This window comes from Ceratotherium simum, chromosome 22 (assembly GCF_057802395.1).
Source record: "Ceratotherium simum simum isolate JZ-2026a chromosome 22, ASM5780239v1, whole genome shotgun sequence".
Classification (NCBI taxonomy): Eukaryota; Metazoa; Chordata; class Mammalia; order Perissodactyla; family Rhinocerotidae; genus Ceratotherium; species Ceratotherium simum.
The window spans coordinates 16,720,948-16,735,891 of record NC_141921.1 but is presented as its reverse complement, the minus strand read 5'-3'; the positions used below and the strand labels follow the sequence as shown (position 1 = coordinate 16,735,891).

General features: G+C 45.3%; 1 protein-coding gene across 1 annotated transcript in view; it reads left to right on the top strand.

Moving 5' to 3' along the window:
* The first annotated feature begins 211 nt into the window (after positions 1-211).
* RIMKLA (ribosomal modification protein rimK like family member A) overlaps positions 212-14,944 on the top strand; it is a 36,303-nt gene continuing 21,570 nt past the window's right edge. Inside the window, exon 1 of the mRNA XM_004443129.2 lies at positions 212-459. Coding sequence (XP_004443186.1) covers positions 297-459 — 163 coding nt within the window. The 5' untranslated portion in view covers positions 212-296. The remainder of the gene's footprint in view (positions 460-14,944) is intronic.

The following is a 14,944-nucleotide window of genomic DNA, read 5'->3' as shown; positions in this document are numbered from 1 at the left end:
CTCGGCCCGGCCGTCGCCGCCGGCGGCTCCGGGATCCCCGCGGCTCCGAGCCCCGCCCGGCTCCCCTCCCCCGCCGCCGCAGGCCCCGCCCCCCGCCCCGCCCGGGCGCCGCCGCGCGCTGATTGGCTGGCCGGGCCGGCGGCGGCGCTGCGCGGCCGGGCAGATTCGCTGGGTCAGGGCTGCAGAGGCGCCTGGCGCACCGGCGGGAGCGGAGCCGTGGCGCTCGCCCGCCCGCCCGCTAGCCCGCCAGCCCGAGCGAGCGGCCCGGGGCGCCGGGCGCCGCCAGCCTGGCCGCCATGTGCTCCCAGCTCTGGTTCCTGACGGACCGGCGCATCCGCGAGGACTACCCGCAGGTGCAGATCCTGCGCGCCCTCCGGCAGCGCTGCTCCGAGCAGGACGTGCGCTTCCGGGCGGTGCTCATGGACCAGATCGCAGTCACCGTTGTCGGCGGCCACCTCGGTGAGCCAGGCGGGCCCCGGGAGGGTGGGGGGGCGCGCCGGCGTCCCCGAGAGCTGGCCGGGTGGGCGCGCGCACCTGGGCCTCCTCCAGCCGAGTCTCCTTCGGGCCCCCAAACCAGCCGCTCTCCCCCGCGAGACATCTCTAGGTTGGAGCAAGCCTCTAACCTTGAGAGCTTCCTTTGACCACCACCATCTGCCCTGAGGCCAAGATTTGAGAACGGGATTTAATTTACTTAGGGGACTTTGTTTTGGGAGGAACTCGAATTCACCTGAAGCCGCCTGCAGGTCCGAGGAAAATCAAGTGCTCACCTCAAATTTGATATTCTGCTTGCATCGATAGATACCCTGTCTGTTTAGATTTATAGAAAACCCCACTAAATTTACAAAATTGCCATTAAGATGAATGTTTTTAAAAGTTTTTCAGGCGTGTGTAAGCATCAGTAATGCACTACAGGGAATATTATTTCCCAAACTAGGAACCTGGATATGGGGAGAAATCGAAGAAAGATTGGAGTCACCTCTTGAGTGCAAAGTGCGAGAGTAGATCTTTGATGGGTTTTCTTTAACTAATCCTTCTCCCTAAAAGTGTTGAATTCTGATTCCAGAAAAGCCAAGATTTCAGGTACAGACCATTCTGGCCTCACTGATTTCTCCACTGCTGTGTTCAAGAGACTTTTTTGGGTAAGACATGGTTATCATCTGTGACCCTGACCTCAAAAGGTTAAATATGTTCTTAGATATTCTTAATTATCTTTAATACAAGTGGTCTCTGACTTAGGAATCTGTAGTTTAGGAGCCTCCCCCTGGCTCTTCACTTCAGGGGGATCCCGGATTCAAGGGGGTTTGGGCCCAGATGAGGGTGCCTCTTGGGATACCATTCATATTATTTCAGCCTGGTTAAATAAGGTCATAATTTGTTACTTTTCTCTGGCAGGGGGAAAGGGATTCCAAATTCTGAACAGGCTACTTACAAATGAGAATTTGAATATGAGCAGTTTCTAAGTGGAGTGTATCTGACATTAAGTGTCTTATATTTAGTCTAAAACAGTGTCTGTCAACCGTGAAGGGTACCCTCTCTCTCTCCTTGACTTGCTAAAACTCTCAAAGTTAGTAAATGTAGAACCAGATTCCTGAACAGGGAATCTGCAGACCTGGGTACTCGTTATGGCTCTGCTGCTAACAAGTATCTTGGCTTTGCCCTGGTCAAGTCACCTTATGTCTTTGAATCTCAGGTTTTCTGTTTATAAAACTAAGGGCCTCCACCAGCTCTAAAATTCTGTGTGTCAGTGCCATACTTAAATGGGATAATCTGTTGTATTTTGCTGATCTAGACCTAGTATATATGTCTTCCCACCCCCAGGGTCAGTTTGTTTGCTCTCCATTTTATTTATTTATTTTATAGCTTGTAAAAATGCCTTTTTTGAGATACAGTAAGCAAAATTCCACATCCTGTTCCTGCTGTAGACCCATCACACATTCTGTGAAAGAGTAGGGAAATACTCTCTATTTTGTATCTACAACTCCCTTTTTAAAGAATCAGTCCTGGAAAAAGAAAATTAAATGCTAGTACTGCAGGAAACATTTAAACCCCTTTGTTTAGTGTCTTAACATTTTACTGGAGTTCATGTGTGAATATATCTCAATCTATTCAGAAACCAGGAGTTACTTCTTTTTAAACTACAGGAAAATCTACATAGTTATTTTCGCCTGGTCGATGGAGAAATTGAAGACAGGTTTTTTTTTGATGCAGTTTTAATTATTTGCTAATGCCACACACAAACCACAACACATCACATGAACCTATTAGGTCACTATTTCTGCAGTCCAAAGCAGTTGAAAGATTTATTTTTTGTGGGGGTGGATTAATTAAAGCACAGTGAAGTGAGTTCTGTGAGAAAATTGAGCTCATTTGCTTTACTCAGTGCTGAATAGTGACTAGAATAGTGCCTCGCACATAGTAGGCACTCAGGAAATTTTTTTTTTTTTTTGTGCGGAAGATCAGCCCTGAGCTAACATCCATGCCAATCCTCCTCTTTTTGCCAAGGAAGACTGGCCCTGAGCTAACATCCGTGCCCATCTTCCTCCACTTTATGTGGGATGCTGCCACAGCATGGCCTGACAAGCAGTGCATTGGAGCGCGCTCGGGATCCGAACCAGGGTCGCCAGCAGCGGAGCACGCACACTTAACTGCAGGCTGTGGGGCCGGCCCTCAGGAAATATTTTTGAATGAATAAGATGTGCGCTCTATTTCCCAGTTTCTTCTGTAGTCAAACTGTAGAAAACTCTTGGCAATTTGCTGAGCCAAAGTATTCCTCTGAAAACAACTCTAAATTTCCTGGCTTTGAAATACAGAAATAGCTAATTATAGTGATATCAATGCTATTGCCATTTGAGAATTATTGAATGTGAGAGCTGGAAAGGACCTTGAGATCATCCATTCTAATCTCTTCGTTTTACAAATGAACCTGCTGCTCACAGAGGTGAAGTGACTTGCTCAATGCCGCTTAGCTAGTTAGCAGCAAACCCACAGTGGAAAGCCTGATCTCCTAATTCCAGCCCAGGGATATGGAGTAAGTTTGCTGAGGATGCCTGCCGCCCACAGTGCCTTTCTCAATAGATGTGGAATTGAACGGAACTTAATCAAATTGAGTCTAGACAGAGACTTTGCAAATAATTTTATAGTTTAGGAAGTTAAGGTGCCATCTTGACAAAGCCTTCACACCTTCACTCCTTTCCATTCTTCTTGAGAGGCGTGCAGGAGTAGATGGAGTCAGTTTGGGACAGACAGGGCCTCAGAAAGTTGCTTAAATTCATTCCTGAGTGTCCCTCTGTGCAGGCTAGTGGGAGCCCAAATCCAGAGATAAGAATTTCGGGTTATATCTGGAAATAGGTTTCAGATAAGAGATGAATAGTTCTGGATTTAAAGATTGCAGTTATTTTGGATAAGATAATACATGTAAGCTGAAAATGCTATGCAAATGCAAGGTTTTATGATTATTATTTTTAACCCAGTGATCTCCCTTACTGAGTGTAGATTTGGGTGGGAGACTCCCGGAAAGAGTGGAATGACCTTCAGGTCGCTGAAGCAAGCCTGGAGGAAACACCTTCCTTTCACTTTCTGCTGAGTGTAGCATTATGAGAATTGTATCCATCTCTGTCTCCTTTCTAGAAACTGCAAGTTCTTCATTCATTTAACAAATATTTATTAATTGTTCTGAACCCTGGGGATAAGATGGTGGTGAATGTGGCACCAAAATGCACATAATAATAGTCATAGCAAAATATATATATTGTTTATTGTGTGCCAGGCATGGTTCTTTTTACATATTAACTCTTATAAACATCAGTAAGGGCGTCTGGGCACATAGTACCAACTGGGAGTTAGGACCAATACTCGTTATTGGTCCTAACTAATAACTAATTAACACTAGTCTCAGCACTTTCTGTTTTCTCTCTTCCACTCCACCCCATGCATCAGCCTACACTGACCACTGTGCCCCTTGCACTGAAATTCCCTCTGCCTGAGATACCCATTTGGTCCAGCTCCCTCCCACATGATCACTTTTATTCATCCTTCAAATCCAGCTCAAGTCATCTCTATCAAGTCTTCCTTGAATTCCCTACCCTGCCCCCAAGCAGTCTCTCTCTTCCATCTGCTGCCAAATAGCATTGCACACACCTTTTAAAATAGCATTCATCGTATTTTATCTATTTACAAAGTTTATCTCCCCCATCTCCCTAAGTGACTAGAGATTCCTCAAGTGTGTGTTCCAGTAATGGTACACAGTATGCCTTCAGTTAATGTTTGTTAGTTGACTGAGTGAAGTGCCTTAAAGGCTAATTTGAAGTATATGAGACTTTTACTGTAATTAGTTTCTGTGTTTGAGAAATCAAGATTGGATGTGTAAATGTTTTTGTGATAAGCCATTATATGAGAACAGAGTCACTAATGTGAATTAAGTTCTTTGACCACCCGTTGGTCTTTATAATTAACTGTCTCAACAAACAAGTATAGTCACAAACTCAGGGACAGATACCAAGACAGAAAAAATAAATCTGACCTGGAAATGAGGGTTCATTACAATTTGTCCCTTAGGAGCAGAATGATTCAGCATTCCTTCTCTTACTTTCAGAGCTAAAAGCTTGGTGGCCACACAGCAATTTCTAGGTCAGGTTCTTTAAATTAAGTGTTCTGTAATACTTTTACTTGGTTCTTGATAGTAGTCAGGTGAGTAAGATTTAAATGTTTGGTTGGGGGTGTGGAATCCTAACTAAATTTGTATGAGGAAATGGTATATTGCAGCCTTACAAAAGACAACAGAGGCCTCATGGAGAAACGATGGCCTCCCGTTACTGTGCAAGAAGACACTGGCAGGAAAGGGGTCCGTGCTAACCCTTGTGCACAGAGGTTGATCTTTAACCTCAGTGGGTCCCTTCTAAAGGCCTGTGTCTGACACCTTGTAATCCGAATAAAGCACCATACAACACCAGTGGAAAGGTCAGAGAGTGAGTGGAAGCATCTACCATATTATGTCTCCAAACTGACCTGAATTCTGAATGGATACATTTTACCCATGGGTCCACGTTTATATCTGCGGGCTGACCTCCGGGACTGATGATGGGCTGGATGTTTAGTTTCTAACAGTGGTTTTTAGGGACTCCTCATGAGCTGTGTTGGGAAGAGTTCTCGGCACTGTAGATTAGGATCCTTAGTGGATCTTAAAGCCCTACTCATAGATTTCTGAACCACCTGTTGCTGCTACCATAACACTTCCTCCAAATCTGTTAGACTTGCCTGGTGGAAGAGGGTACAGCCATCATCAGAGAGGTCCATGTCATCCCCATCCCTCTGCACCTCCTTGTCACTCCCCTTACTAGCAGGGAGTCCACTGACATCCAGGTATGTCAATGCCAGCCTTACCTCACTCCAACCCCTTGCCTGGCCACCTTACCCACTTCACTGAGAGACTTCACCTTGTTAGGGGTTTGTATTGTTTTAATGCATACCTATAACATGATCTGAAATTCTCAGTCTGTCTCTATTTGATCTTTCACTATTAAAAAGTAACTCAAGATTCCACTATGAGAAAGTGATAAATTTAAGTTACTTTGCACTGAGAAACTAACAGGATTAATGGTTCTTCATTCTTGTAACTATTATTACTTTAATGTCTTTTATGTGTCTTAATCTTCCCAACAATCCTACTCATTCATTTATTTCACTCAACAAATATTAATTGAGTGCCCACTCTGTGCCAGGCATTGTGCTAGGGACTGGGGATACAATGGAGAGTAAGAACAGTCTCCTCTCTCATTATGATTTCATTCGTTCATTCATTCATTTGGTCAACAAATCTGTTGACCACCTACTATGTGTAAGGTATGGTTCTAGACACCAGAACAAAACAGGCAGAAATCCCCTGCCTCTCGAAGAGATTACATTCTAGGTGGGAGAGAGAGAGTACAAACAAGATAAGTAAAATATATAGTATGTTAGTGAAAAAAGGGCTAAGGAGAAAAAAAGGGAAGGGGGATAGCATGTTTCTGGAGGTGGGGGAGGGGACTGCATTTTTAAATAGGATGGCTGGGGTGGTCCCCATCCAGAAGATGATGTTCAAGTAAAGACCTGAAGGAGGTGAGGAAGCAAGCCATTTAGATATCTGGGAGTAGAGTAGTTTAGACAAGAGGGAATTGCAAGGAGACCAGTGTGGCCAGAGCAGAGTGAGCAAAGGGGTGAGTGTTAGGAGAGGAAGTCAGAGAGGTGGGGGTTGGGAGGGAGCAGATGTATAGGGCCTGTGGGTCGTGCAAAGGCTTTGACTTTGACTCTGGATGAGCTGGGAATCCACTGCAAGGTTTTGAGCAGAGAGTAATATGACCTGCCTTATGTTCACAGGGTTGTTCTGACCAGTGTTGAGAGTAGACTGATGGCAGCAAGGGCAGAAGCGGGAGATCACTTAGGGGTTATTGCTACTGTTCGGGTGAGAGATGATGATTGTTGGAGTAAATGATTTCAAGGGAGGAGGTGAAAAGTGACTGAATTTTGGATATACTTTGAAGACAGAGTTGTCAGGACTTGCCCAGTGGATCAGATGTTGGGCGTGTGGGACAGACTAGTCAAGGAGCACTCCAAGGTGTTTGCCTGAGCACTAGAAGAGGGAAGTTTTCCATTTACATATGGAAAAGATGTGGGAGGAGTTGGTGAGGATCAGGACTCAGTCTGATATGCCCATTAAACATGCAAGTGGAAATGTCTGGTAGGCCATTTGTCATGTTGATTGGGATTCAGGGGAAAGCCTTGAAGAGAGCAAATGTAGGAGCATCTCCATACACCTATCAAAGGAGTGACTATAGATAGGAGAGAGAAAAGGTCCAAGGACTGCGCTCTGGGGCACTGCCCTTAAAAGAAGAGATCAGAGAACTTGATCTCTCTGTCTCTGCCCTGTGAGGATATAGTAAGAAGGCAGCTGTCTGCAAGCCAGGAACAGGGTCCTCACCAGAACCCAGTCATGCACCCTGATATCAGACTTCCAGTGTCCAGAGCTGTGAGAAATAAATGTCTGTTGTTTAAGGCTCCCAGTCTATGGTGTTTTGTTATAGTAGCCTGAGATGACTAAGACATTGCTCAAAGGGGAGATGAGTTTGAGAGGCTTTTCTTAAAGAAGGGAGAAATAATGGCATGTTGTATGCTGGTGTGAATGATCCAACAGAGAGAGAAAAAATTGATTAGGAGAGAGAGGTGAATTGCTGGAGCAGTGCTGTAAGTGAATGGGAGGGGTTGGGGTCTGTTGCATATTTCAAGGAGCTGGCCTAAGCTAGGAGCAAGGACACTTCAGCCATTATAATAAGCGAGAGGGTAACCTATGTGGCACAGGTGCAGGTAGGTGGATAGATGTGAGCGTGGGAGCTTGTAGAGAAGTTCTTGTCTGATTGTCTGTTTTTCTCATTGAAATAGGAAGAGTGAGAATGAGAAGGAGGGGAAATAGTGAAGGTTTGAGGCGAGAAGGCAATGTGAATAGTTGTCTAGGTTTTAGGGAGAGTGAGTGGATGAGGGAAATCTAATACTTGCCAAGCAGCATTAAGGGTGCTCTTGAGCCCAGTCAGCAGGTGTGTATATTTTTTCTCCAGACATGTCCCATTGCACAGGAGGGCACACCAACCAGGCAGAGAGTTGGGTCAGTCTAATCAGGGTTGTGGTTTAGCCAAGCAAGAAACAGGTGCAAAGATTTGAGGGTCTATGCTATGGTGCTTGACTATGGAATGTAAATAGGGTGAGAGGGAAAGTGAGGGTATGAAGAGGGTGAGGGACAGTGAAAAGATAGGGGATCCATACATGGTAGTTCCTGGTGGGGTCAAAGTATGGCTGGAATTGGGGTACTAGACAGAGCAACCTGGAAAGATTGGAGACAGTGGTTGGAGACTGGAATTATGACAATTGCACAGAGTCTAGAATGTAACCGGGAATGGTGGCTGAGGTGGGATGGGGGACAAGATCCTTGGAGGAAAGGAGGTCAAGAAACTGAGGGGCCTGCGCATTGGAAGACTTCTCCATAGGGTTATTGAAATCACCAATAAATGTGACAGTGGGAGAGTGCGTGAGTCTGGAGCTAAAGCTTCAAAGATGGAGGGGGAGTGAGCGGGGTCTGTAGATGACTTGCACAAGTGGGGTGATGTGTCGTCTGCTGAGAGTCAAGCTGGGTGTTATAGGGGAAAGAAGGAGAATGGTCTGGAAGCTGCAATGAGGAGCAAGAGGCACATCTCTCCTGCCTCTAGGCCCAGTAATCTGAGTTGTAAGGGAGAAAAAACAGTCACAGCTTGGGAGGGCTGGGGAAGCAGTGTCATTGGGAGAGCCAGGGGTTGGTTGGACTCAGAAAAAGGAGGTGAAGGGAATGCTCACTCAAAAGATTGAGGACGAGGGATTTGCTGCCCATTGATTTGAGTCCCGGAGGGCACAGTGGAGACAGGAAGAGGGGAAGGTGGGATTAGAAAAGGCAGTGTCGGGGCCATGTGAAGTTTAGAGTCCAGGGAAATGACATGGCCTCCGACACTGGAGTCTTGGGTGACTGATAGGAAAGGGAGAAAGGGCTTGATGAGATTTGTCTTTGTGGTTGCAGGAAAGATCTTGTTGGTTAAGTAGCGCAGAGGAGGGAGGACAGTTTCCACATTCCGGGACCCTTCCATTTCACAGATGAGGAAACTGAGACTCAGAGAGATGTTTGTATCTTGCCAAGCTGTGAAATGACAGCAAGGAATTAAATCAAGTCTCTGACTTGGAGACCGGTACTTGGTCACTCTGCAGAATTCCTTTCATCTCATGAGTTCTCAACTCCTTGAAGTGCCTTGGCAAATATTTACATTATTCCTGAGATATCCCTGAACTCAGTGCTTATAAGATACCATAGCTTTACCACCGGTTTGTTTGTGAGAGGTAGACTTTATGCATTTGTTAGTGTTACACGTTTCTTCTGAGCCCAGAGGCACTGAGTCAACATCTCCTTTCTGAAATTTTCCTTGCTTCTCCCTCAGACGTAACCACCTACCTGTTCCCTCCTCCTCCTGTCATTGTACCCTGATGTGTATGCCAGCTAGAGCACTTCTCACTGTGTTACAATCAGTCGCCCGTCTCCCTACCCCCTGCCCAAACCAGACTCATGACCCTTCTGAATACTCAAGGCGCTCTGCACAGAGCATGAACAGCATTAATGACAGCTGGGTGTTGTCTTCTTCTTAAATTCCAGGGATGTTGCTTGTTTCACTCACACTCCTCAACCCTCATGCCCAGCCCTAAGCTGGTGCCTGTTCCTTATCTGTCGGTGGCCCTCGCATGTCCCTTTCGCCCTTACTGTTTGATAGCACCATGGCCGCACTTTTAACCACCAGCACCCAGATCTCTGTCTGAGGGCTTCCTCTGGTCACAGGAGCCCACTTTGCCCACGTGTGCATGGAAGCCAGAAGGGCCAAGGAATTAATACCATGCCCCTGGAGCAGCTCTCACCCGAAGACTGAGTTGGTGTATAAAAATGATAAATCGTCAGCTCCATCGGCCCTCGGGGGGGAGTAACTGAGGCGTGGGCACTAAACCATTTCCCAGAGCTGCCCAGGGTGGTCACTCACTTGATAACACACCCTCTTTTTGCTGCGTTCCCTTCTCTAAGCCCCACCAGTGTTTTCTGAAATTACCACCCTCATAAACCCCTTGCACTTAGGTCCTTGTCTCGGGGAGTGCTTCTGGGGAAACCCAAACTGACGCCAGCCTTGGCCAAAGTAGGTGCTAAGTGAATATTCGCTGAATGAATGAAACAGGAAATGTGTGGTGAGTGAATGAATGAATGGATATTAAGGTTGTGTCTGTCTCTTTCTCCATAAGGAGACCATAAGTTCCGGGTAGGCAGAGACCACCTGGTTCATCTTTGTATTCCTGCTTAGTGTGTCAGACTCATCCCAACAGTTCAATAAAGGTTGAATTGAATTAAATGACCTCAAAGTTGCAGTTGGTGGAAAGAGAAGGTGGCTACTTAATGACTGTGGGTGTTGATGAGGTGGATGTGAGATTCCTATGGGTATTGTGACACAGAACTTGAAAAGGGAATGAGGAGTGGCTGTAGCACCTCCTCATTAAGAATAATGAGGAAGTGCTGGGTCGGGTAGAAGGACCAGGGAGGACCTGGGGAGTGATTGAAATGGCCCTGTCATGTTTCGGATGACACATCCTCCTCAGAACGCAACAGGAAAAGATGAAGTGCTTAATGTATTATCCACTTTATTTAGGTTGTTGATTCCTTTCTGATAACTTGCAGAGCTCCCTACCAACCACTGTTTCATGATCCCACTAAAATAATGGTTCTGAAAGCTGCCCCAAGTGAGGTTCTTGTTTGCTGTCATGCTGCAGTGTCCTGCTATTTTCTTATTTCTGCTGCTTGCTTTGTACATGAGGGTGTTTTCTAGCATACTAGAAACCAGTTTAGTTTTGAAGCTTTCTTTTGTGAAGTCCAGGATGTATGTGTGTGTGCACATAAATGAGTGCTGTGTGCACATAGGTTGGGAGGCTGGTGACCCATTATGCATCACTTCTGTGTAAATGCAAAGACTTTTACAGTCAGATCTATTGCAGGGATTCATATTACAAGACACCGTTAGTTTAAATGAGATAATATATGTGAAAGTTCTTAGCAAAGCTCCTAAAACACAACAGATGCTCAATAAAAATGCTAACCAAATTCAAATCTGATGAATGCACCTTTTCTTTTTTTTTTTTTAAATTTTATTTATTTATTTTTCCCCCAAAGCGCCAGTAGATAGTTGTATGTCATAGCTGCACATCCTTCTAGTTGCTGTGTGTGGGACGCGGCCTCAGCATGGCCGGAGAAGCGGTGTGTCGGTGCGCGCCCAGGATCCGAACCCGGGCCGCCAGCATCAGAGCGCGAGCACTTAACCGCTAAGCCACGGGGCCGGCCCTGAATGCACCTTTTCTTATGCGTGCTGCTTCTTCCCCCTCTTGGTATGCACGTTGAGAATGGTTTTAAATTTTTAGAGCTCTACTTTCCAATAATGATTTGCTTATTTCTAAAGCTACTACTTCTCTGTATTGTAAACTGCATTTCTTTGCTATGGCATATACAAATGTGAAAGTCTAGTTTTGTAGAATTAACTTAACTGGATATATAGGTTAGAAAAAAGCAGGTTCAATTCTTTGGGAAAAGTTATCCTATTCTATCTTGTTTTTATTATTTATTTATCTATCTATCTATCTATCTATCTATCTATCTATCTATCTATCTATCTATCTTTATTCCCCAAAGCCCCAGTAGATAGTTGTATGTCATAGCTGCACATCCTTCTACTTGCTGTATGTGGGACGCGGCCTCAGCGTGGCCGGAGAAGAGGTGCGTTAGTGCGTGCCCAGGATCCGAACCCGGGCCACCAGCAGCGGAGCGCGTGCACTTAACCGCTAAGCCACGGGGCCGGCCCTATCTTGTTTTTAATATGTTAAAATATTTCCAAATATAAATAATAGAGAGTTCAAGAGGAAATCAGAACACAATTACCCAGGAAAATAGATTATTCTTTTTAGAAGTAATAATATGGAGAAAATATTGTTGTGGTTTCAAAAAGTCAATTTAGACTAGGTTGGCTATTGGTTGTACTAACTAGTTTGGGGGTCTGATCTCTTCCACTATTTTGAGGACCTGTGTGGGGACAGAGTGATGTTTTTAGTTTAAAAAAAAAAAAAGTAGTTTGAGGCTTAACAGTAAATCTCAAGCCCAATGTAGGAGTCTGGGAGACCCCAAATATCCCTGAAGCAACTTGGCTTCCTTTGCCCAGCCCTGCTCCCCAGGTCAAGTGATGCCAAGAGCAGTAGGACACTTAATCCCATGAAATCCCTTGTTATTTGAGGGCACGAGCCTCTCACTGTTGAGGGCTTTCCTTCTACTCACTGGCAGCCAAGCAGAGCCCCGCCCTCCCTAATGTCCTGCACCAGCTCTTCATTCCCTTAGCTTGAGGCCTATAGATTGCAGTGGAGATATTGAGGATCCTGGGAAAGGTGACACATAAAGCTCCATCCCGTATTATCAGGTCCTGTCAGGAGAGGAGATATTAATGTGGAGAGGGAGAGAGATTACTAAGTTGGTTACAGGTCTCAGAATTCACTGACAGGTTTGCCAAGGGCCAGCCTTAAACCTGAGTTGTGGTTGGCTATGGCTGTGTGGAACTACCAAAGCCACGGTGAGTGGCGGCCCCTTGTCTCCTACTTCTAGAAATGGTGCTTTAGACTAGGTGTAGATGGCATGGGGAATGGGAATGAACAGGAGCAGGTGAAGGTGCCTGTGGCAAGGAAGCTGGAGCTATGCCATTGGGCAGAGAAGTAACTGGTTGTGCAGATGTATCCCTAACCCTGCCACGTCCCTCTCTGTACAGAGCTGGACAGCCAGCACAGTCAGAGACCAGACCTGTCAAACTGCTTGGGAGAGCCTTTTTGGCTACACTTTAACCCATTCCATTCTTCATTTATTAAAGGCTTCAGTTGGACTGAGCCAGGCCCAAAGATTTACCTTTGGAGGCGAGAGATGAAGTCCTGGTAAGACTTCCTAGGTCTGTGTGAATCTGCTTGTTGAGGCTGAGCTGTCTCTGTCCACTTGTGGTTAGTATTTCCAGAGATGGCTGAATTCTTTTCTTCCCATTTAGAAGTTTAACCGTTTGTCTGTGGTCTCATGTTGGGATTGAAAAGCCAGACGTTTCTGCTGCTTGTCATTTCTCTAGGTCACTTTTCAGTTGCAAACCCATTTTTCCCATCAGGTGCTACAAATCTCCATCAATTGTCTTACCTTGCTTAGTAGAATGTCTGTGCAATAATAACGCCAGCTCCTCACATGCGTATAGCATTTTATAGTTTTCAAAGCATTTTGCATATATTATCTCATTATTTAATGTTGTCCTGGGCTGTTGCTGTTTCCCTGAATGTTCTGTATTTACTCACCATTTTCACCCACTTGAATACTTTTCTTTCTTTCTTCTCTTACCAATTTTGAGGATACTATACAGGGTTTGCTTTTTTCCCCCTTTCATATTTTTTTGCAGGGGCTGTAAGTGGCAAAGGAAAAAGCATGTATAAATGGTCCTGTGTTCTGATGGCAAAGTGACAATAACCTGAATTCTTTCTGTAAACCATCCTGAGAATTGTGTTCAGCTCCTGGATTCACACTGTCGGCAGAAGCACTAGAAACAGTTTATCTGACTGATGGCAGCTGTCTGTCTACAGGGGTGAAACATCTCCTGGGGCAGGGGGACAGTGCAAGCTGGATCCGTAGAGTAGTTTTGTGTTTGGTTTTTTTGTTTGCTTGGTTTGGTTTTGTTTTGCTTTGCTTTTACAGTTTTTGTTTTGTTTTGTTTTTGGTGAGGAAGATCAGCCCTGAGCTAACATCTGTGCCAGTCTTCCTCTATTTTGTATGTGGGACGCCTCCACAGCATGGCTGACAAATGGAGTAGGTCCGCACCTGGGGTCTGAACCTGCGAACCCGAGCCGCCAAAGCAGAGCACGCCAAACTTAACCACTACACCACGGGCCTCGCCCTGCTTACAGTTTTTGTATTGGAATTATTCATCCCTGGATGGGGAAATAGTAACTTCATTAGCACCTTTTGTTTTCTTGGAATTATATGGTTGTGCCGTATGTCACTCATGAAATAGAAAGTGCTTTAGGTTAAAGCCTATACGGTGGTTCTGAAACTGTGTTTAAGAGGTTTTCTTTAGAGCATTTTAGAGACTCCTTTAAGATTTGCTAAGGCAGACCAAGTAATTCCCTGAACCCACTTCTCATTGCCCTACGCATCCCATTTCCTATCTCCATCATCCCATCCCCAGATGCTGAGTGCACCAGAGATGCTTAGGTAACTACTTAAAGTAATAAAACCATAGGATCTCAGGGTGGAAAGAGATCAAGGAGGTTGCTGTGAGCTTATCTGACCCCTGCATTGCCTCTGTGCCATCCTCGGGTGACCGATGAGCCTCGGCCCATTCCATCCTAAGGCAGTGGGAAAGTATCCTTTTGTTGAGCCCAAATCTATCTCCCTCTAGCTTCTGTACAATTTAACAAACATCGAGTGCCCATCATGCACCAGGCATTGTTCTAGGGCCTGGGGATACAGCCGTGAACAGCAACATAATGCTCATGGATAGCTCTATCTCTTGGGGTCATAGAAGACAAGCCAAATAGTTCTTCTGCATGGAAGCCCTGCAGATACTTGAAGACCACACTTCTGGTCCTCTGAGTCTTCACTTCCAGCTAATGTTCCCAGCTAACCCAGTGTCATACAGGTTCAAGTCCTTTTGCTGTATGGAGCAATTGTCTCTGGATGCATTCTAGTTTTGTTTAATATTGGATTAATTTTTAGTAGGTTGATTTTTGGTGTGTGTGTGAGGAAGATCAGCCCTGAGCTAACATCCATGCCAATCCTCCTTTTTGCAGAGGAAGACTGGCCCTGGGCTAACATCCGTGCCCATCTTCCTCCACTTTATATGGGACGCCGCCACAGCATGGCTTGACAAGCAGTGTGTCAGTCCGTGCCCAGGATCCAAACCTGCAAACCCTGGGCGGCCGCAGCGGAGCGCATGCACTTAATTGTTACGCCACTGGGCCGGCCCAGTAGGTTGATGTTTTTTAAGATTTTGTTATAAAGATAATATGCACTTGGAGACGTTTTGGAATATACAGATAAGTATAAAAAGGAAATCACCTATAATCCCATTACCCACTGTTAAAATGTTGGTATATTTCCTTCCAGCCTTTTCTAACTTGTATTTATAATTTTGTATGTTTTTTTTCCACTTAACATTGACATTTTTTGCATTCATTATGTTCATGAAAATCTTTTTTTTTCTTAATTTTTTTTTTGTGAGGAGGATTGGCCCTGAACTAACGTCTGTTGCCAAATCTTCCTCTTTTTGCTGAGGAAGATTGTCCCTGAGCTAACGTCTGTGCCAATCTTCCTCTA